The sequence below is a fragment of the Pollachius pollachius genome (assembly GCF_949987615.1).
Source record: "Pollachius pollachius genome assembly, chromosome: 16".
NCBI lineage: Eukaryota > Metazoa > Chordata > Actinopteri > Gadiformes > Gadidae > Pollachius > Pollachius pollachius.
The window spans coordinates 10269233-10293078 of NC_136949.1; the positions used below are offsets into that span (position 1 = coordinate 10269233).

Consider the following 23846-nt stretch of genomic DNA (forward strand, 5'->3'; position numbering starts at 1 on the left):
CCTTAAGGCAACGCCTTTACAAATACAACCATCAAATGACAATCTTGGTGGGTTCATTCTTTCCTAAAGGCTTAGTTATGGTTGGACGTCGACTCAACGTAATGACCATTACGTAACGACCATTACATGCAGTCGCCTCGACGCAGTCGTGGTCTGTTTTGGTTCTAGGTCTGGTTTTAGTTAGCAGACCAATCATAGCCCTTGACACAAGGTCACAATTTTTGTGATGAGCAAGTCAGGCCCTTGGGGTGGATGCAAGGAGGGTCCGCAAGGACGCAATTGGTCCGTAAACCCCCTTGCCTTGCGTCGACGTCCAATCATAGCTAAGCCTTAAAGGTGATTCGTTTTCCGATGCACTTTCTGCTTCCAGTGGGATCGGGGTTCTGGGGCCACAACCACTCACAGGCGGCGTTGGGCGTGGCGGGCCACATGAGCTCCTGCTGCCGGGAGCGGCGGCCCTGGGAGTCGACGTAGAGCCCGATGGCGCTGAAGCACAGCAACAGCTCCTTGCTCGAGATCTCCACGGCACACAGCGAGTCCAGGCCGTCCTGCGCGATGAAGGCCAGCGTCTGGTCGTCAGGGTGCAGCAGGCTGACCGGAGAGTGGTCGCCATGGACACTGTTGGTGGGGCAACAAGGGGGTAGAGGGACAACGTCAGAGGTCCGAGAGAGGCAGACCGACATGGAAACCGGATTTACAGGGACCTGAGGTTCTGTCCCGAGTGTTTGTTACAATGCTGGTTACAAAGCTATTCTAAGATAAGAATAGCTCAGCAAAGCTAGACTGAACTCAACCAAGCTATGCTTAATTTAAATAAGACATGATGCGACTGGTTCTGACTACCGGTAGTTATTTACCTGTTTGCTAAAATAAGCTAGGCTTAGGACAGACTTGTTGACCCCTGGTAGTGGGTTACCTGTAGCGGGTGAAGCCGGCCTGGTAGCCCACGTAGAGGCGCTCGTTGAGCAGACCCATCCACTGGACGTGGCCCGGGGCCTGCAGGTCCCTCACCCGGCGGTGCCGAGACTTGCTCTTGTTCACCTGGACAGGAGAGACACGTTAGAGCCTCCAGGCTCAGGGCGTAGCATGTAGCATGTAGCAAGCAGCAAGCAGGGGATAACACGAAAGAAAAATAGTGGAGGAAATAAAGAAAAAAATAAAGAGCAATTTAACCATTGTAAAATGAATTTAAAAAGAACAAGAAAGTAGCGAAAGAAGGCTGAAAAGAAGCAAAGAAAGAACGAAATAAACAGAACAAAGATTTGAAAAAGAGAGATTTTTTAAAAAATGAGCGTGAAAACTAGACAAAAGCCAAAAGTAAAGAAACAAATCAAGCAAGAACAGAGAAAGAAAATAGATTCAAAAGATCCAAGTGGGATCCCCACTCAAAACCCAACGCGACCTACAGCGAGCATCCTGTCTCCACTAAGCCCCGCCCCCCACTCACCTCGTAGCAGATGACCTGCCTCTTCATGGCCACGCAGAGGCAGGTGACGGAGCCACCGCGCACGGGGCCCGACACCAGCGCCTGGCAGCCCTTGGTCTCCGGCAGCTTGAAGGAGTCCGTCTCCCGGCCATCCAGCGCTTGCGTGGGGAAGAGGCGCACGTGGCGGTTGCGCCCCGAGATGACGGCCAGCAGCTGCTCCTGGCCAATCAGGTCGATGTGGTGCACCTTCTTGTTGTCGCCCACACGGATGATCTCTGTCGGGGGGGAGAAAGAGAAAGAGAAAGAGAGAGAGAGAGAGAGAGAGAGAGAGAGAGAGAGAGAGAAGATGAGAGGAAGGGTCAAGAGGAGGAGATGAGGTGAGAAGGAGATAAGGAGTAATTAATCATGAGGCAACCTATTAGGACATTGAATAAGGAGTCACAAATTGGACATCAGAACAGAAAAATGGAAAAATGGAGACAGACGTATTGCCAGGTTGTTCTCACCATCTTTGGTAACATGGATGACATACAGGCCTTCCTCGTTGCCAAGGGCAACACGCTCGTGATCTGGAAAAAAAGAGTTGTTAGCTTCCAAGACAAGACAATTTAAGAAACTGACGTATAATGTTCTGACCAGGAGTTGTAGTTTCAGTACTGAACAGATCTGAGCTTATTAAAGCCGGAGGCAGGAGAGCGGAAGATTATAAGATGTAAAAATAGTGTTCTTGGTTGGGAGGACGTATCAGAGTAATGAGCAGTAGGTTTGAGTCATCTTATGTAGGCCAGCTTAGGGCGCGAGAGGTCAGTGTCTGTGTAATACTTTCCAAATGAGCAGATTACAGATCGCTTGATATATTTATAATAATCACCACGGTTTACAGGGCTTGTAAACCGTGAAGCCACATCACATTAACCTCCTCCATTTTACAAGCATAGGAGCATTGGGTATAACATGCTCCTGTCTATAGCTTACGGTACACTTAGATTGATTCAGGATCCATACTAATCATAGTATGGTCAGTGTCCAGTGTCGCCCACATACACGGTGTGTGTGTGTGTGTGTGTGTGTGTGTGTGTGTGTGTGTGTGTGTGTGTGTGTGTGTGTGTGTGTGTGTGTGTGTGTGTGTGCGTGCTCATGCCTACCAATGATGGTGGCGCTCTGGGTGGTCTTGATGAGCGGCAGGGTGGAGTCGTAGGCCTCCTTGGGGGCGTAGACGAAGCGCTCCTTCAGCTTGTTCTTCTTCAGGATGCGGTGCAGCTCGCTCAGAAGCCCCACCCACTTGTTGCGCTCCTGGTCGCTGTCGGCCAGCATCAGGATGGACGGCTTGTGGCTGGTCGTGGGGGACAGCTGCGACGCCGTCACCTGGAGGGGGCACGGGGGCGGAGGTCAAAGGTTATGTTCCGAAGGGGGCCCTAGATTCCCGAGATGGATAATGGACATGCATATGCAGTTTTGTGGTTTGTTCAAATATATGTCACTGTTTTTTTGGGATAGGCAATATAATAATAATAATAATAATAATAATAATAATAATAATAATCATCATATTTGATTGCGTTACTTCCGTATAAGAGCTCCTATTTAATATTCCATAGAACATGTCCCAACAACATGACATTGCGACTATTCACTAAAAGTCATCTGACATACTGAGCTAACTTGACTTGTGGAAGCTACTTGATGGGACTTACTCTAACGGTGGATTAGTCATCTTAGAGACAGAGTGAAACTGAATTCAAGCTAGTTAAGGGGACTTACTCTGAAGGTGCATTAGTCGTCTCTGAGAAAGAGTAGACTTGACTTACAGAGGCTAGTTAAAGGGACTTACTCTGAAGGTGCATTAGTCGTCTCTGAGACAGCGTAGACTTGACTTACAGAGGCTAGGTAGGGGACTTACTCTGAAGATGCAGGGGATGTCCTTGCGGTTGGCGTGGATGACATCCGAGGCCAAGACTGGGCTGACGGAAAACTCCTCGTCTCTGCAGAAAAGAACAAGAAAATGGTTCACGAATGGTTCACGAAAATGGCGTATGCATCAATGTCAACTTGTTCACAAGAAACACCAACTCAATGAAAATGTGCTTTTCCTAATTGCATTTTCAGAAATTCAATTTCTGGACTACTTTGTGGAATGATTTTATGAAATTACCGTTAAGATTGAAATTACATTTAAATTCCTGTACATTCGATTATGATTTCTGGGAATTGTATTTCAATTCCAGAGGGAGGAGGAGGATCTTGGGAGAAGTAGTCCTCTCTAACCTCATGTCGATGACCTGGCTGACGACCACGCTTGGCTGGGTCATCTTGCCCTCCCCCAGCTCGTACAGGAACAGCTTGAAGTCACACACCACCGCCATGGCCCTCTGCCAGCCCTTCTTCACCCCTGTGGGCTTGGGGACCTGATATAGACACACATAGAGGGGCCCTTAGCATATACAGTACTTTATATAGATACACGTACCATATAGATGTGGCCCTGGTACTTGATATGGAGCACTTCATATAGATGGACTGAGTACTTAAAGCGTGGAGTGTACACCATTTATATAGGACTTAATAAAGATAAACCCAGTACTTTTGTATTAAGATTACCTCAAATACAGTAGATAGACAGTACCTAATGTGTAGATTCATACAGGAACATAGAGAGTATTTAATGTGTAGATTAACTACTTCATAAAGTATTGTATATAAATACACTGCAGTAGAGATACCTATCTTTCTTCAAACTTTATACAGGCAGACTCGGGGGAGATTGGGGCATAGAATTGCACACACACACACACACACACACACACACACAAAGTTAAATCAAGTTAAACAAAACCAAAAGGAGGCAAGGCCCTTGTTTAGGGGCCCACGCAGGATGACCTACCCTGACATGGCCCTCGTATGCGGTGCCGATGCCCCTCTGGGGGTCGATGCCCAGGGGCCCCTTGGTCTGGTCCTGGGGGACCGGGCATACGGCCGGGGCCTTGTCGGCACACGTCACGTGGCAGGAGAAGTTACACACTAGAGGAGCAGGAGAGGGAGAAGACAGGAGGACTTAACACGGGTTCAAGGTAGTGAAAGCCCTACATACTCGCTCTGTAGAACAGGCAGGCGTCAAATGGAAATAAAGAACACAAGATGACAGCTGAACCTGCAGACAGACACGGCCATCTTGTTTCGTGTTAGGACTACTGTAACATTGAAGGGATATGAGGACAAGAGGAATGCAACCTTTTTAACCCCAAAAGCTCAAGGTAGTGAGTCCTCCATTGTTCTGTACCCTGGTTATATTGTAAGCATCAGTTCTTGACCTACATCTATAATATAGGTCAAGATCGCTCTTCCTCTCCTCCACCTCCCCCCTTTCCCTCTCGTCCCGCTCTTCGCCCTCCTCCACCTCCCCCTTCTCTCCCCCCCCCTCTCTCTCTCTACTCCAGCAGCCCCTGCTCCCCCCCCCCCCTCTCTCTCTGCTCCCCCCCCTCTCTCTCTGCTCCCCCCCCTCTCTCTCTGCTCCCCCCCCTCTCTCTCTGCTCCCCCCCCTCTCTCTCTACTCCAGCAGCCCCTGCTCCCTCCCCTCCTCCTTACCTTCACAGGTGCAGCCCTGGCGCTTCAGGCCCACCATCAGGGAGGTGCACTGGTTGCACTTGGTGGGCGTGTTGAAGGACTTCACCACAAACTGGTGGGCTTTGGGCTGCGGAGAGGAAGCATTAGGATTAACATGGGATGGGGACGGGTATATAACCATAATATATAATACATATAACCAACGTGGGCAGGACAGTATAGCGATTATAGTGCCGACCCCAAATCTGTTTTGATATTGTCGGCCGCCATTTTCTTTTTTCTAATATTGGTTTGTTTTGCGTTTCCACGGTGACGGGGTGGGCCTCACCTTGGGCGAGGAGCGTCCGATGCTACCGTAGCCCCCAGAGCGTAGGGTGGGCGTTTGGCCGGAGCGAGGCGAGTGGTCTATCAACTGTAAAACCAACACAGGAAACAAAGAGGTTAATGTGTTTCTGGTTCATTTCAATTGTCTAGTGTAACGGAACACTGAGGACCGCTTCAATGTTGCCATGTTGAAGTGAAGAGACTGCAAAAGTCTCAATTAATTCTGTACCCTCATGTTCACAAGACTGTACTGCAACTTGGCTCTCAGGACAATAAGCAACAGAAGGTTATGGGTTCAACCCCCAATGTCGGCCGTCTACCTGAAGGCATCCTTGAACAAGATGCCCCAAACCCCTACATGCTCCTCAATAACATCTAAAATCACTGCAAGTCAATTGAGTCAAAGCATATGATATTGAACATTAAATGGTAACCAGTATTTACTCCGACCTCAATGGGCTCCAGGTCACTGGCCATGGAAGGGGAGCGGGAGCGAGACTTGAGGTGGGGTTTGGAGTCATCCTCCCGGGATGGAGTGTTGGAGGGGGTGAAGTTATCCACAGAGTCCACCTGAGAGAGAGGAGAACCAGGGACGAGGAGGAGGAGGAGGAGGAACGGAACAAATCAGAAACAGACGGAAGGAGGGATCGGAGGTTTAGGAAAATATCCAAGAGGGAATAGAAGAAAATGAGGAGAGGGACTCATTTAAGAGGCGATAAAATAGATAAAATAAGAGTTTCAGGTTAACCCTCCATGATATGAAACCGGGGGACACTCCACAAGGACGGGGAAAAAAACACTTATATGTTTTAATATGTCACATAGCATCCACCACCGGACTTCAGACACCACCGAAAACCAACAAATAAAGTTAATCTGTTTGACCGCACAACGACAACGAACACCTCCCTCTGGGAGTCAGGTTGGTTTCAGACGCCACGGGGGGTACGTTAGAACGCCACAGAGACACTTTATAGCCAACAAACAAACAAAAACACAACACAGCAACAAGCCCCGTGAAGCTCAGAGCAACTTGAAGCTTTTAGGTGGACATCTTCTGCATTTTCATAACCACAATGTGTTAAGTTTTTCCTCCCAAAAACAAAAAACAAGCAAGCTGCAAGTATAAATAAACATTTTAGTATTTGCAAACCATGCGGAAGCACACATACATGCGACAGGGGTACACAAAGAAAGAAGATGTAGGGCGTGTGTGTGTGTGTGTGTGTGTGTGTGTGTGTGTGTGTGTGTGTGTGTGTGTGTGTGTGTGTGTGTGTGTGTGTGTGAGAGTGTGTGTGTGTGTGTGTGCGTGAGTGTCGGGGGAAGTGACAACAGCGATGACACAACAGGGGGTTGGGTGCTTACACGTCTGCCTTTGCTACTCGGGCCGACCGAGGGCGAGCGCTTTGCGGGGAAGAAGACAGAGAGAGTTTGAATATTAGAAAAAAGGAAAATGGCTGCCAACAACATCCAAACAGACTTCAGGGAGAGAGGAGGACCTTTGGTAGAAGGCCGCCGCAGGAAGGTTTGATGCGTAAAGTCTTGAACTTTTCTTTATAGATTCTCGTGCATTCTATTCTCTCAAGCACATGGATTTTTATTTTGGTTGTTTTATTGTGCATTAAAAATGTGTTTGTACAGTATGTGTTAAATGCAATGAGTTCAAAGTGGACTGTGAGGAAATACAGGATAGTAGATAGTAGTACATGTCTAGTTTTGGATACTAATCTGATACTAGGTTTAAAATCAGAAACATGATATTTTTCTTCTTTCTTCTGCTTTTCTTTAACACTTAGGCAGTGTGTCTCAGACGAAAAACACTCACAATGATTTTTCCACCATTTAGCTCAATGAGGTTCTTAGGAGTAAATCACTGCTTATGTAGGGAGCCAAGGGCTAGCATTAGCTACAAGAGCCAAACAGGGAGAACACTGACTGATCATAATGACGGGATGAAACAAAACGAGACAGCCACATGCTATCGGGCACTACCTACTGCGGCTGCTTAGCTCAGCTCCTAGCGACGAGCAGTTTGAGCACACACACAGACATTGTCTCTTTCTCTCTCACTCACACAAAACACAGACACATACAGCCTCTCCTTTCCTCACTTACCTTTCCTCGCTCACATTTTCTCTCACACAGACACACACACACAGAAACAATTAGTCTCCACGTTGACAGCGCTTCTACAGGGTACTGCTACAGCTAGGACCACACACACAACGACCTGTTGACCTCTGGGATTGAACTTACGTCTTCCCAAAACTCTACTAAAGAAGAAGAGGAGGACGAGAACGAGTCCTGATGCACCACAGAGTGAGAAGAAAAACAACGACAACAGAACGATATGAAATAAATGGAGGACGAAATCATAGTCAAACCAAATGGAGATGCAGTACTGAGAACTGAGTAGAAAAGGAAATACTGGAGGCCAAAAAAATGAAATTATAATCAATAAATGATTTAAGATGGAACTAATGCAGCTCAGGGAACTATAAAAGAAACTTGATATGTGATGAAAGAACGATTGGATTAAAATTACAGTTTGTAGTAGTTGGGGTTACTGTCTGGAACTTACATCAAACTGGTCCAGGGCTGAGGTGGGGGCGTTTAGGAACGCGAGGAAGGAATTCTGGGAATCTTGGTGCTTAACTCCTGGCAATACAAACAATTATAATATACATAGGATTAGAAGGGGATACGATTAAACATATGCATTAACAGAAATGAAAAAGTAAATTAAAGGGAAATCCGCCACACAAAATGGCTGTCTGCAACATCTATCTACTTCTGCAAAAAAATGAACAAAAGATGGACAATAGATGTCATTGGTCCGGGAGTTGCAATCACACAAAATATGTCAATAGTTCAACCCATCGGGGAAACAGAGGTGATGTAAAACCTTTTCCCAATATTTGTAAGAATCAGTACTCTCTTAAATGAGAGAATAGACAAGTGAGACCACTCCCCTTTAAAAGATACTAAAACATTTCCCTGATTTAGAGAGATTACGTTAGTAAAACAATCAATGAACAAAGATTGATATGTCTAACACGCTGTGGTATCACAATGTTTATCAAATGACACGTTTCAAAGCAATATTATTCAGTATTGAACTATTTTGTCAGTGGTCTCCTCGTCTTCCCCTGTGGTCCGGCCCCACGAGGGCCCAGAAGGGGACATAAAGGCTCACCCCTGCGCAGCCTCATCTCCTCCGTCTCCTTCTTCAGCCGGTCGATCTCTGACAGCAGGTCCTGGTTCCTGTTCTCCACCTCCTGAAGTTTACTGGGGAGGGGGGGGGGGAAAACACCGTTACACACCCATTTGGACAGAGCTTTGCCTTGTAAGCATTGGCATTGTTTATGAAAGTACATAAATAATACATCAATAATACTAATAATTCAAGATATCGTCTTGATGGTAAGAGGATAGTTTGTGGAAAATGGTCCACTAGCTTGCTAGTGGACCGGGCAGCACACATTAGGTGCTGAGCTTGCTAGTTAGCTAGCAGAGCGAACATTGGCAGAATTAGCAGGGCATTTTTTACTTTTTTTACTATGAACAGAAGAGAGAGGACATAGAGATATAAACAGAGAAACAACAAGTATGAGGGACAGAGAGACACAAACAGTAAGAGACAGAGAGCGAGAGACAGACAGAGAGACACAAATAGTGATAGACAGAGAGAGAGAGAGACAGAGAGACACAAATGGTGATAGACAGAGAGCGAGAGACAGACAGAGAGACACAAATGGTGATAGACAGAGAGCGAGAGACAGACAGAGAGACACAAATGGTGATAGACAGAGAGCGAGAGACAGACAGAGAGACACAAATAGTGATAGACAGAGAACGAGAGACAGACAGACACACACAGATAGACAGAGAGAGAGCGACAGACAGAGACAGAGCGATAGAGCGAGAGGGAGAGATAGTTTGCATGGACATAAAGCTCTTTTCAATTTATTTGAGATATAGATCGAGAGACACAGAGGTAAATACAGACAGACACAAAGACACAGAGAGAGTAGAGCAGGGAATACGTACCACTCGGTGGAGATGTTAGAGGCCTTGACTTTGTTGAGCTCGTCCTGGATGCCCTGCTTGGCCCTGATCTCAGCGTCCAGGGCCGACTGCAGCTCCAGACGGGCCGACATGTCCAGCTTGGCGAAGCGACGCATCTTCCACGGCATGTCCTGGAGGGGGGAGGGGGGGAGAGGAGGGAAAGAGAGGGGGGAGAGGAGAGAGAGAGAGAGAGAGAGAGAGAGAGAGAGAGAGAGAGAGGGGGGAGATATAGAGAGAACAAAAGGTAAAGTTGTCGTTAAGTGTGTATTTACATTATGGACATACGGGTCCTAACCAAGAACCCACGTATGAGCGTACTGCATGTGTGTGCGTGTGCGTGCGTTTGTGTGTGTGTGTGCGTCTCACCGTGGCACGGGCCCCCAGGCTGGTGTTCCTCAGACCCTCCAGCTCCTCTGTCATCTTGGTGGCCAACGCCTGCAGGTAGCCCCGTGCATCCTTCTCATCACTCACCCTGTATACAGAATATATATTATATACACTTAATATATAGCCTGCAGGTAGCCCCGCGCATCCTTCTCATCACTCACCCTGTATACAGAATATATATTATATACACTTAATATATAGCCTGCAGGTAGCCCCGTGCATCCTTCTCATCACTCACCCTGTATACAGAATATATATTATATACACTTAATATATAGCCTGCAGGTAGCCCCGCGCATCCTTCTCATCACTCACCCTGTATACAGAATATATATTATATACACTTAATATATAGCCTGCAGGTAGCCCCGCGCATCCTTCTCATCACTCACCCTGTATACAGAATATATATTATATACACTTAATATATAGCCTGCAGGTAGCCCCGCGCATCCTTCTCATCACTCACCCTGTATACAGAATATATATTATATACACTTAATATATAGCCTGCAGGTAGCCCCGCGCATCCTTCTCATCACTCACCCTGTATACACAATATATATTATATACACTTAATATATAGCCTGCAGGTAGCCCCGCGCATCCTTCTCATCACTCACCCTGTATACAGAATATATATTATATACACTTAATATATAGCCTGCAGGTAGCCCCGCGCATCCTTCTCATCACTCACCCTGTATACAGAATATATATTATATACACTTAATATATAGCCTGCAGGTAGCCCCGTGCATCCTTCTCATCACTCACCCTGTATACAGAATATATATTATATACACTTAATATATAGCCTGCAGGTAGCCCCGCGCATCCTTCTCATCACTCACCCTGTATACAGAATATATATTATATACACTTAATATATAGCCTGCAGGTAGCCCCGCGCATCCTTCTCATCACTCACCCTGTATACAGAATATATATTATATACACTTAATATATAGCCTGCAGGTAGCCCCGCGCATCCTTCACATCACTCACCCTGTATACACACACACAATATATATTATATACACTTAATATATAGCCTGTAGGTAGCCCTGTACATCCTTCTCATCACTCACCCTGTATACACACACACAATATATATTATATACACTTAATATATAGCCTGTAGGTAGCCCTGTACATCCTTCTCACCACTCACCCTGTATATAGACACACACACATTAGATATATATATTATATACACTAAATATATAGCCTGCAGGTAGCCCTGAACATCCTTCTCACCACGCACCCTGTATATAGACGCACACACATTTATATTAAATATATATATACAAATATAAGACACACATTAAATATATTTCATATACACTAAATATATAGCCTTGAGGTAGCTCCTTCTCATCACTTGAATACAAGCACGAGCACACAGTTACAAATAAACACAGTCATAGAAACACACACACACACACACACACACAAACACACACAGAGTGGTTGCATGGGGACGTTTCCCTGCAGTAAATGTAAAACCCGTGGCCTTGCACAACAGTCAACTCTTGTCTTTGTAGACTGCCTGTTTGCATGAGCAGACTAAACCTGTTGAAGTGAGCTTAACGTGGGTGTTTATCTGACCGCCCACGCCTCTGCACAGAGTTACCTCATCAATTAAACCCAGACAGACCGGCCAACAGGCAAATAAACACTCTTGTGTATTGTACACACAAGGCTGGTATATTTAGCCACCATGCCTACTGCATGAACTGCTACTGACCCCAACACACAAAACACATTGTCGCCTTGCTATACGTGTGTGCGTGTCTGTGTCTGTGTGTCTGTGTGACTGTGTGTGTGTGTGTGTGTGTGTGTGTGTGTGTGTGTGTGTGTGTGTGTGTGTGTGTGTGTGTGTGTGTGTGTGTGTCAACTGTGATGTTGATTCAGCCTTTCTATAAAACTCACTGTAGCATTTAAAGACATTTCCACTGCAGAGGAGACAGCCTTACTTGTTACTTGCTCGCTTTGGTACCGCTAGGGGTCTATTTTACCCATGAGGCTCATTAAAGCTCTTCCTGGTATGCATTTATGTTGCAGTACCAAATAATGTCAACTAGGGAGCAGTGTTGACCACAAAAATATGCCTGAACGTAACAGCACTGATTGTGTCCTTGTGGGTTAGTGAGGATGCTTGCATGTGGGTTTATGTATGTGTGTGTGAGTTTGTGTGTGTGAGAAGTTGAGTAGGTGTGGGTTTATGTATGCTAGTCTGTCAACAGCAAAAGGTAGAGTCTGTTTGGAGTCCTTTAAGTACTAGTGTTTGAACAAGTGTTTCACATTAATGCCTAATGTGTGTTTGCCACCTGTTTACATACACACACGCAAAGACGTGCATGCGTCTGTGCGGATTTTTTGGTTTATACAAGCTGGCTGGGGAGGAAAGTCTACAAGTTTGTACTGGATGTATTGGGGGATTCTGCATGTTGTTTGGAAGTATATATAATGTATGTACTTGTGTGTGTGAGTGTGTGTCGTACCACTGGATGATCTCAGTAATCTGGACCTCCCAGTGTGTGTGTGTGTGTGTGTGTGTGTGTGTGTGTGTGTGTGTGTGTGTGTGTGTGTGTGTGTGTGTGTGTGTGTGTGTGTGTGTGTGTGTGTGTGTGTGGTACCACTGGATGATCTCAGTGATCTGGGCTCCCAGTGTGTGTGTGATTGTGTGTGATTGTGTGTGCGTGTCGTACCACTGGATGATCTCAGTGATCTGGGCCTCCCAGTGTGTGTGTGTGTGTGTGATTGTGTGTGTGTGTGTGCGTGCCGTACCACTGGATGATCTCAGTGATCTGGGCCTCCCAGTGTGTGTGTGTGTGTGTGTGTGTGTGCGTGCCGTACCACTGGATGATCTCAGTGATCTGGGCCTCCCAGTGTGTGTGTGTGTGTGTGTGTGCGTGCCGTACCACTGGATGATCTCAGTGATCTGGGCCTCCCAGTGTGTGTGTGTGTGTGTGTGCGTGCCGTACCACTGGATGATCTCAGTGATCTGGGCCTCCCAGTGTGTGTGTGTGTGTGTGTGCGTGTGCGTGCCGTACCACTGGATGATCTCAGTGATCTGGGCCTCCCAGTGTGTGTGTGTGTGTGTGTGCGTGCCGTACCACTGGATGATCTCAGTGATCTGGGCCTCCCAGTGTGTGTGTGTGTGTGTGTGTGCGTGCCGTACCACTGGATGATCTCAGTGATCTGGGCCTCCCAGTGTGTGTGTGTGTGTGTGTGTGTGCCGTACCACTGGATGATCTCAGTGATCTGGGCCTCCCAGTGTGTGTGTGTGTGTGTGTGTGCGTGCCGTACCACTGGATGATCTCAGTGATCTGGGCCTCCCAGTGTGTGTGTGTGTGTGTGTGCGTGCCGTACCACTGGATGATCTCAGTGATCTGGGCCTCCCAGTGTGTGTGTGTGTGCGTGTGCGTGCCGTACCACTGGATGATCTCAGTGATCTGGGCCTCCCAGTGTGTGTGTGTGTGTGTGTGCGTGCCGTACCACTGGATGATCTCAGTGATCTGGGCCTCCCAGTGCGCTACGCTCTCCTTCTTGTCGGACAGCTCCCTCAGCTCCTCCTCCAGCTGCCGTCTGGCGCTGCTCACCTTCTCAAACATACCGGACAGCTGCGCACACACAGGAACACACACACACACGCAAACATAGACACACACACACATACAGACGGACAAACACAAATGAAACGTTTAGTGAGAAGAATGGCTTGACTTCGTATCCAACATTTAGGTAACGTGAGGTCATGTGAGGACTTTATGAATACAGACATGTTTGAATCCGCTCCGACTCTTTCACAGCTTTCGACACCTGTCCTATTGTTGTGATTGTGAACTCATGGGGATGGGTGTGTAATCAAACACACATCGCCTCTTTGTGAGGTGACTGATCCTCATCCACACTGAACTCACTTATGTGATCCAATAGCCTTTCCTGGACAAGGAAAGGCTCGATATGCCATGTACTAGTATTCCATGTCCCGAAAATTCACCGTCTTTATCCCTCAACGTCCAAATATTCCATGTCTAAATATTCCATGATTCAATTTTAAATATCATATTATCCCATAAATGAAAATAATATATCCTTCTATATTTCATATCTTAACAAATGTATTAATATTCCATATATTGATATCCCCTCTCTCTCTCTCCCCCCCGCTCCATAACAGATCTGAGGCTTTGTTTGACTTGGGAGAGCCCTGACTTCCCCCCTCCAAGTATCCACTGTCCTGCTGGTGTCCAAAGACAACAGAGGAGCGTTCCAGAGCCCCATTCCACCGGCGTGGGGAGGAGACTGTGTTTATGTGAGGAATATGGAACAGATAGGCCTCTGGATGGGCCAAACCAGCAGGGGGGGGGGGGGAGGGTGGCTGGTTTGGTAGGGGCTACGATGGGTGAGCTAGGGTCAGGGTCCTTGTGTGAGTCGAAGTGTGAGTGTGAGAGAGGGCAAGGGAGTGCGAGTGGTTTTATGTGACTGTGTGTGTGACTGTGAGTGTGTGTAAGAAAGGATGAAAACAAAAAACAAATAAGAGAGGCAAGCGATGAAAAGGGTAAGGGAAAGTTATGGAGGGAGAGAGTGATACACATATCATGAGGTATTCCCTCGCTCTCTCTGGGCTACCACCTGACCTGCAGTCCAAAACACACTTTCTACTGTGAGTGCGTGTGTTTGATTTACATTTCATGTGCTCAGTTGAACTTGTGACTCACCATCTGTGTGCTTGTGATTATAGAGAGAGAGAAGGAGCGAGGACGAACTAGAGAGCAAGAGTTTGGTTTTCAAGGGAATGTTCATGTGTTTGTGTTCACATATAAATGTCGACATCCCCATTGACACATTGAACGCTCGCGTGCATGCGCATAGGAATATTGTGTGTGAGTGCACATGAATGAGAGAGAGAGAGAGAGAGAGAGAGAGAGAGAGAGAGAGAGAGAGAGAGAGAGAGAGAGAGAGAGAGAGAGAGAGAGAGAGAGAGAGAGAGAGAGAGAGAGAGAGAGAGAGAGAGAGAGAGAGAGAAAAAGAGAGAAAGAAACAGTGAGAGAGAGTGAGTCTAATGGTCTCTTCACCTTGTCCAGCTCGCTGGCTAACTTCTTGTTCTCCTCTGTGAGAAGAACGCGCTCTCTCTCATACTTCTGTTTGGAGTCTGTCTCAAACTCCTCTCGCTCGCTTTGGCTGTGGAGAACACACACACACACACAAGCACACACGTTATTTCTGAAACCTTTTGTAGGCTGGATACATTATACTACATTACAAAGTTTTCCTGTTAACCTCTGTAATCCAAACTGTGTATGCTTCTTAATGTCCCCTATGATCCCTCCAGTGAATCATTCAATATGTAAACCACCAGTGCTGTGTTATTGATAAACATTAGCTTTAGCTACACTGAGATAAACTAAAACCTCAAATTCCATACTTGTTGACAAGATGATTAATCTAACATTCATTGCATTTTAGAAATCCTTGTCATCGATCACTCACGTTTGTGTGTGTGTGTGTGTGTGAACGAGAGATAGAGAGAAAATGAGAGACATTTGAGATAGTATGGGTCACCACATTGTTTTGTAAATGGAGTTATCGGGGGGAAGAATGTTCAGAAAGTTATTCAGACCAAAAACACATTAAGGCAGTTTTATAAACGCGATAGGCTGCAGGGGGATTAAACAACGCATCAGGAATAATGTGATGCTACTACCGGGAAGGACACAGGGTGCCAGCAAGCACAACAACACACAGAGAAGCTTTCCCAAACATAATATCTCCTGTTAATAATCAGCATTCTGGCAGAATGGCTGTGAAACCTGGTATCACTAAGCCAAACTTCCTTTCATATGAGATAACTGACTGCTGGATACATTTATAAGGGTTAGGATCTTTAGGGGTTCAGGGCGCACACAAAAACACAAAGATGCACATGTATAGTGAGACTTGTACATCTCAATGCTACTTCTAGCGGCTATATTTACCTCAAACTGTCTTCACTGTAGCGATGGAGAGAAAACAGGAAACAGAGGGAATCAGGTGGCATAACGTCCCATAACTCACCCGCTTTGACTCTTTTGTGGGTTTCGCCTCACCTCAAACAACCTTCTTTGAACACTTCCAAAACTGAGCTTTATGATACCATTGAACCAACCTCAGGGAGAAAACCTCAACCTGCTCAGAGGTGGTTCAGGCCTACCAAACGGAAACATTACACATTCGACTCCCCACAGGTGAAAACCAAGATGGCCGCCGCTAAGTGAACGGGGGGGGGGGGGGGGGGGGGCTCACCTTGGCCTTTATGTCAAATAACCTGGTTAAATAAATTGCCAAAAGAAAGGTGAAGGGGCTAGGTGTTTGGTGTGGCGGGGGGCCAGTGGGCCAGGGGTCAGAGGTCAGCCTACCTCTCTCGGCGGGTCTTCTCCAGCTTGTCCTTCAGCATGAGGATCTCCTTCTGCAGCGCCAGGTTCTGGCCCTCGCCGTCGCGCAGCTCCTTGCGCATCGCCTTGAGCTCCGAGGCGTGCTGCGTCTCCCGCCGGCCCAGCTCCTCCTCGTAGTGGCCCACCTTCTTCTCCAGGTCGGCCCGCGGGCGCAGCGCCCCCTCCTGGGAGGAGGCCGCCGCCGCGGGGTCCCCGGGGCTGGTGGTCGGGGACAGGCCCTGCTTGGACTGGAGAGGGAGGGGGGGGAGAGGAATCAGTCTGTGTGTGTGTGTGTGTGTGTATATGTGTGTGTGTGTGTGTGTGTGTGTGTGTGTGTGTGTGTGTGTGTGTGTGTGTGTGTGTGTGTGTGTGTGTGTGTGTGTGTGTGTGTGTGTGTGTGTGCGCGCGCGCGCGCGCGTGCGTGCGTGTGTGTCTGTGTGTTCCTCTGTGTGTGTGTGTGTGTGTGTGTGTGTGTGTGTGTGTGTGTGTGTGTGTGTGTGTGTGTGTGTGTGTGTGTGTGTGTGTGTGTGTGTGTGTGTGTGTGTACCTTGAATCCCTCCAGCTCCTCCTCCAGCTGTCGGCTGTACTGCTCGTTCCTCTCCCTCAGCTTCCTCTCCTTCTGGGCCTCGGCCGTCTGCACCTCCGCTACCATTTCCAGCTGACACACACACACACACACACACACACACACACACACACACACACACATATTAGACACCATTGTTTAAATTCACGGCCGACAATTGTCATGTGGGAATCGAGGATGATTATTAAGTTATATCAATAACAGCTCAATATTGACCAATGTTGGTCAATATTAAGGAATTAGGTAAAATAAATGTGGTGACAATTCGTGAGAGACAGACGGATGGACAACACATACGGCACTTTAGTCAATAGTTTACGCACACGCGCACGCACACACACACACACACACACACACACACACACACACACACACACACACACACACACACACGAGAGAGGGATGAAGGGAAGGAGTGTTGTAGGGCATTGTACTAGCAACCACGGGGCGACCGGGGGGTCTACTCTACCTCTTTCTTAGCCCTGTCCACCTTGCGCACCTCCAGGCGCAGGGCCTCCACCTTCTGGGTGTGGCTCTCCATCTCCTCCTCTTTGTCCCGCAGCTGCCGCACCAGACGCTGCTTGGTCGTCCTGGGTGCAACCAGACGCACACAGAGAGACGGATTAGACCTGGACCGACGGGACTGACAGGGCTGTCATGGCGACGCAGGAAAATAAATCAAGAGGTTGAATTTGGAAAGGTTGAAAGTTGGTTGGGAAATGGTCGCCAAACTTTGAATTCGGGATAAGTTCCCATGAGACAGTCAACAGTCAAATTCCCCTCTCAGTTCAAATAATAGCTTGAGAGTGTTGGATCAACAAAGAAGAAGTAGACGACCCAACTTCCCTCCGTTATGAGGAACGTAAACAGAGAGGAATCGGCGTCGGAAAAACTGTTGCTGTCGGAAAACTGCTTCCAGAGAAATTGCTTGACACAGAGCAGTCAAAACACCCGACGGGTTACCTGAGGTCTGTGAGCCTCTCGTTGAGCTCCGAGAACTCCTGCATGGCCAGCTTCCTCTGGCCGTGGGCCTCCTTCAGGTCCTTGGACTGGGACTTGAGCTTCTCACTGGCCTCCACCATGTCCTGGTGCACACAGGCACAGGGGGTCAGGCTTAGCAGGCAGACTAGGCGGTCAGACTAGGCGGTCAGACTAGGCGGTCAGACTTGGCTGTCAGACTAGGCGGTCAGACTAGGCGGTCAGACTAGGCTGTCAGACTAGGCGGTCAGACTAAGCGGTCAGACTAGGCGGTCAGACTAGGCGGTCAGACTAAGCGGTCAGACTAGGCGTTCAGACTAGGCGGTCAGACTAAGCGGTCAGACTAAGCGGTCAGATTCAAAGTCTGACTCAAAGTCAGCATTGACACCATGTATTGACACTCAGTAGTCACAATCAATAATCAAACTTAGTAGTCACACTTAGAAGCCCAACTGAGTTCCCTGGTACTACCTCGGGCCGGGTCCTGGTAGTACCTGCTACCCCATAATAATAGATGATGTTGATTTGGTGTGGGGGTACCTTGTGCAGGTCGTCCTTCTCCTGGGTCAGGCTCCGGATCTGCTTCTCCAGGTTCCTGGTGTGTTTGGACGAGTCGTCCAGGTCCCTCCTGGCCGAGGTCACATCCTCCAGCTGCTTCTCGATCTGGCCCGAGTCTGAAACGAACACACAGACACACACTTTAGCATCCACCATATTAACCCTATGCACCTCTGGCTCTGTAACTAAATAACTTTATAGTTACATAAAAGGTTTGGAAGGTTCGGGAAGGATTGTAGACTTTAATTGCAAGAACAGAATCTGTATTTCACCGTCTCACTACACTTTAGGTTCCCCAGAGAATCACAGACGGAGCAGAGATCTACTGACCGGCGATCTGCTTCTTGAGGAGGTCGATCTCACTCTTCAGGCTCCTGATCTCCACCTCCCTGCTGGGGGTCAGGGGCAGCTCGGAGCCCGGGTGCTGCAGCTCCTGCACCGTCTGGGTCGCCTCTGGGAGGGGGCAGCCGGAGGGGTCAAAGGTCAGTTAAACCATGACAGTAGAAAACTGTCTTTTTATATAAAGTTAATCACAATACAACTTTTAATCTTGCATTGTAGTTTTAATCGCATCTAAGGTTCTAATAGTTATAGATTTGTTTAGCATGTGACACTTATGTTTACGTTAGCAGTGGTAGGGTACACTATTGTAAGCATGCATTCTTTGAGAGAGAAAACTGGAAACATATTGCCAAGAAATGTATGTTACAGGGTACATACAGTTTAGACCGGAAAACTGTTAAGAGGTCAGATATTCAAGAGATAGAAGATAGTGTATTACTGCCATCCTGTGACCCCCTTGTTCTTGAGAAAGATTGAAAGCAACTGTAATAATCCGATGCATAGGAACATACCATGCGCATCAAAACAAACACACTGTACAACCCGCTTTCAGACCGGAGCTGAACCTCTCTGCTCTCACCCTGCAGCTTGCGGCTGAGCTCCAGCTTCTCCTGCTCCAGGCGCCGGATCCTCCTCTCGTAGGCCTCGGTGGCCAGGCTGTCCTGCAGGCAGGCGTCCACCTGGTCCAGCCCGCCCCGGCCTGCCTGCACCGCCAGGTCCCGCAGGCAGCCCCTGTCCGACAGCACGCTGCAGGAGGAGGAGGCAAGGGGGGAGATGTTAAGATTTGTGTTGACACCCGTTCAGGGGTCGCGATTGGGGGGACGTTTCAGCTTTATATGGTGCGGATTGCAGGCAACTGAATACCCAATCTCAGAGAAGGATGAATGATCTGTTCTGATAGAAGCCACTTAATCTGCCCCATTAACTTGGGATATGGGTGGGTGATTGTGCGTTCACCTCCATAAAAGATTCAAGTCAAAATTGCGTTGTTTAAATTCCCGACGCAGAAATCCTGTTGTACCTTCTTATTTAGGAGACTAAAACATTTAAAGTGTATGATTGCTGGCTGATTTGTGTTATTTTTTTAACGTATTCTCATTAGTTTACCATAATTCAACAATTTTCTTTTATATTTTTGCCTTTTTATTAATGATACTTAAAACGTGATTAGAATGTGACTCCACTTCAGTTTAGTCCCTCCCTGATTACCTTATTAGGAATCCTCCTATCACAGAGAGGCCTGAAGGTCATGTGACTCGGGATTATTCAGCATAATAATAACAATAACATCACAGGGCACATGGGCTAAGAAGCTAAGAACAAAGTCCCCAAAGTTCCGGTACATTCCGTTCTGGTCTCTTCCTGTTACAGCCCTAATATATTTGTTGGGGGACGGACACACTTCCTGTGTCCATCTTATGCCGTGGTGGGGAGTGTGGAGGGGGTGTCAGAGTGAAATAACTCAGTTGACATGTTCTGTTTGAAACTGGTTCCAGTGAACACTGGAACCAATGTGAGCTGGCGGATGGCTCAGACTTCCACAGAAAGGACACTCAGTCGTGGGAGGAAGAGGAAGACGAGGATGAGGAGGAGGTGAAGGAACATCGCTAAGAAATGTCCCGTCAGCGGATATGTGACAGGGCACTCATTGGGGGAGGGTAATAGGGGGAGAGGGGGGGTGGAGAAGAGGAAGAGGAGCGCGAGAGAGCAAGCGAGAGAGAGAGACAAGACTGTGAAGGACGTGATAGAAGGGAAAATTATGAAAAGAGGAAATGGTTTAAAAAGGGGGACAGGAATAAAAGGTCAGAGGAGAGAGAGAGAGAAAAGCAGAAGTGAGCATTAGAGAAAGAGAGAGAAAGACCAAAAGAAAGAGAGCAAGAGAGGGAGGATGATCGTCACTGCTCAGCCTTGAGCAGAGATCACACTAATAGTCTTTCAACTTTCTCACGGTCAGTGAGAGAACTTCTGTGAGCTGGGGACAGCCCTGTTTCGCCGGGGAACAATAAACTCTCCTCCTCTTTTAACAACTTAATTTGAGGCCTTTTCAGACAGCCGTTCCAAATTATACTAAATCATTGTTTTACTTTCATTGTCGTGTATTCCTACCGATGCATACCAAGAGGAAAGTCCGAAAAGTGTAACTGATGCCTTTGACAGTCTTGTAACCGCGTCCTGGACATTTTATGTCACCCTATTCAACCGAAAGAGTTTGAAAATAACAAAAGATGGCGACCATAGCAGTAGACCTAGGAGACAATGAAGCAAGAGGGGTTTGGGGCCGGACTGTGGTTGTCCTACAACTCTAAACATATTGAAAGCTTTAAAAGTATTCAGTTTCACTGCAAAAATATCCAATAAACAAGATAATTTGGTTTAGCTGCATTGTTTTCCATTTGCCCTCTGACCTATGACGAATATGAAAATAACATAAAAATGCCTCGCTTAATAAGTTGCATATCGAACTGTGGTAGGATGAATTTACTTGTGAGGTCACCAAATGTGCTCCCCTGATGCTCAAAGGAATGTTCTCTTTCTTCAGTGAAAGAGGAAATGAACGGAGGGACATACAGGGTCAGTGTTCAGTGTCACTTACCATTTACTGGTGTAGGTGAAGCCCACGAAGGGCAGGTGGTGACCCGAGAACGCCGTGTGGGAGGGAGGGGGCATGGTCTCCTGGAAAAGAAACCACAACATTTAGGATTAGCGGTCACAGAGTCACGAATGCGGAGAGATGCAATCAAGGGGATGGGGGAGGAAGAGGGGGGAGGGAGAGAGAGCGGGAGAAAGAGAGAGAGAGAGAGAATGTCCTCAAGCACAGCCCTTGGTGTCGTCATGAATTTCCCTGACTCGGTCACGGTCCTGAACATTTGAGAGGTTCAGTTGTAAACAGTCTGCAAGGCTTTTCCAGTGTTGAGCATTGGCATGGCGATTCCAACTGTTCAATGTACCCTCAGCGCACATCCGAGGGTTTAACAAATGTCCCTGCTTCCGTCCGAAACCTAATCCCTGTGAGCAATGACAGAAATACAGCTCTCAATAGCCACTTCAAAGGTTTAGGTTATTTAAAGTGTGCCATAAATAAAAGGTTTTATTTTTGAACCTGTCAATATTATTTTTAGCCTGAGGTGGTTCGTAACCCTGTGTGTGTGTGTGTGTGTGTGTGTGTGTGTGTGTGTGTGTGTGTGTGTGTGTGTGTGTGTGTGTGTGTCAATGATGAGCACTGCGGATATGTTTGCATGGATTTGCTTGCTCACAGAGTAATCTTGGCTTCTCTACGGTCCTGGTTCGAAGATAAACAAAGGAGGATTACATACAGCGAGAAACTAAAGGGGGGGAGGGGCGGGAGAGAGAGGGGAGAGAGAGAGGGAGAGAGGAGTGAATGATGCATTTGTCTATGAAGCCTGGCATGACTAAAAAAGGAGGTACCGTCGGGCAGTGGAACTTGGAGAGAGAGATCTCCTATTTAGGAACCAGGGAAGTCGTATTTTGTCAGGTTTTATTGTCGAGCTGTGACATTGTGTTTACAACAGAACAATGGGTTGGCCATGACTTGGATTGTTTTCCCTCCAAGATGGCTGGACTTGGTTAGAAAACATTGAGTCATTGTGTAAAAAAAAAATGAAAACACACAGCCCTGAGTGCTTGGCATAGCTTTACAGAGGTCATTTCATAGACCCCTGAGCGGTCTTACCGAGTTTTTGAGACAGTCATCGTCCACGTCGAAGTTGGACGTGTCTGTGGGGCTGCTGACCTCCGGGATGTAGGGGGCCTCACAGTTGCGGATGTTGTCCCAGTCGATGCCTGAACAGAAGTGGAGAATTAGCGGGGCAATATTTTTCTTAAAATAACAAAGGAGAATATTAAACCGCCAAGTATCCTGTAGCTCAGCAATGATGCCTTTAATATCATAACAGTAGTAACTAAAATGCTACAATAAAAACAAGAAAGAAAGAAAACATGCTCATAATAATAATATAATGCATAGTTCCTTTTCAAGACATTATTTCAGATCAAAGATCTCAAGTCGATATATTTAGACTGTGTGGTGGTTATAAAATTAAGTTATTATGTTTGTATGTTGTATTATCCCGTAATCAGGGGACAGCATGGTGCCAAGCACTTATGACCCTCCGTGTGCATGTGACTTATAAAGTGTGTCCTTCAGACCCTTCAGAACAGGCCGCTGAGCTCTGTAAACCTCACTGAAACTATCCAGCGCCGCTAGCACCAAGCTAATGCACTCAAAGCACTTGTTGGCATGAGGAAGGAATGCTAACAAGCACTTTAGCTAATGTTCCCGTGCCATTCTCACACTGCTTGTACACCATCCACACGCGGGAGATAGACTTTGCTATTTATACATTTGTATCCAACTGACTTTGTACATTTCTATATGCAGGTAAGGGAGTAGGTAGGTAGGGGTAAAGGCATCTTCCTCAAGGAGTCCTACAGGTAGGCATAAGGGTTCACACCCAGAATCTTTCAGCTGTGAGTGAGTGAGTGAGTGAGTGAGTGAGTGAGTGAGTGAGTGAGTGAGTGAGTGAGTGAGTGAGTGAGAGCGAGAGAGTGGGATAATGAGAGTGGGATAATACGATTGAGAGAATGAGCGAGTGAGCGAGAGAGAGAGCGAGAGCGTGAGTGAGTGAGTGAGTGAGTGGGCGAGCGAGCGAGTCACTGAAGCTTGTGTCTGTACCAGAGAAGAAGGGGTGCTGCTTGAAGTCTTCTATGCCATTCTGGCCCAATCGGTGCTCCCGGCTGCAGATAAGCCGGCGAATCAGGTCCTTCGCTTCCTCCGACACATCGGCTACCTGCTGCGGGAACTGAAACCGCTCCTGTGAGGTTTAATGTGTGTGTTATTTGTGTGTGTGCGCGTGTGTGTGTGTGTGTGTGTGTGTGTGTGTGTGTGTGTGCGTGCGCGTGTGCGTGCGCGCGTGTGTGTGTGTGTGTGTGTGTGTGTGTATAAGTATGTGCATTTGTTAGTGTATGTGTTAATGTGTGTGTGTGAATGTGTGTGTGTAAATGTGTGTGTGTACACGTGTTAATGTGTACATGTATGTGTATGTGTTAGTGTACGTGTTATTGTGTGTGTGTGTGTGTGTGTGTGTGTGTGTGTGTGTGTGTGTGTGTGTGTGTGTGTGTGTGTGTGAATGTGTGTGCGAGTGTTCATGTGCGTGTTAATGTGTATGTGTATGTG

The 23846-nt window shown here is 47.2% G+C and overlaps 1 protein-coding gene across 2 annotated transcripts in view; it reads right to left on the reverse strand.

Annotated features, from left to right (window-relative positions):
- Window positions 1-23846, reverse strand: part of cdc42bpab (CDC42 binding protein kinase alpha (DMPK-like) b) — a 76091-nt gene that overhangs the window by 11911 nt on the left and 40334 nt on the right. The window contains exons 8-35 of one of the 2 annotated variants that reach the window (XM_079753708.1): window positions 23346-23484; window positions 22344-22453; window positions 21246-21325; window positions 19233-19399; window positions 18641-18763; window positions 18293-18426; window positions 17738-17859; window positions 17244-17364; window positions 16736-16846; window positions 16174-16436; window positions 14854-14959; window positions 13271-13395; window positions 9746-9851; window positions 9362-9510; window positions 8508-8599; window positions 7893-7969; window positions 6677-6715; window positions 5762-5881; window positions 5316-5399; window positions 5009-5114; window positions 4308-4444; window positions 3692-3831; window positions 3327-3408; window positions 2572-2791; window positions 1933-1995; window positions 1448-1701; window positions 917-1041; window positions 404-618 (exon numbers count right to left, since the gene is read on the reverse strand). In XM_079753708.1, the coding sequence (XP_079609834.1) occupies window positions 404-618; window positions 917-1041; window positions 1448-1701; window positions 1933-1995; window positions 2572-2791; window positions 3327-3408; window positions 3692-3831; window positions 4308-4444; window positions 5009-5114; window positions 5316-5399; window positions 5762-5881; window positions 6677-6715; window positions 7893-7969; window positions 8508-8599; window positions 9362-9510; window positions 9746-9851; window positions 13271-13395; window positions 14854-14959; window positions 16174-16436; window positions 16736-16846; window positions 17244-17364; window positions 17738-17859; window positions 18293-18426; window positions 18641-18763; window positions 19233-19399; window positions 21246-21325; window positions 22344-22453; window positions 23346-23484 (3610 nt within the window). The remainder of the gene's footprint in view (window positions 1-403; window positions 619-916; window positions 1042-1447; window positions 1702-1932; window positions 1996-2571; window positions 2792-3326; window positions 3409-3691; window positions 3832-4307; window positions 4445-5008; window positions 5115-5315; window positions 5400-5761; window positions 5882-6676; window positions 6716-7892; window positions 7970-8507; window positions 8600-9361; window positions 9511-9745; window positions 9852-13270; window positions 13396-14853; window positions 14960-16173; window positions 16437-16735; window positions 16847-17243; window positions 17365-17737; window positions 17860-18292; window positions 18427-18640; window positions 18764-19232; window positions 19400-21245; window positions 21326-22343; window positions 22454-23345; window positions 23485-23846) is intronic. The other variant, XM_079753709.1, reaches the window with a different exon arrangement.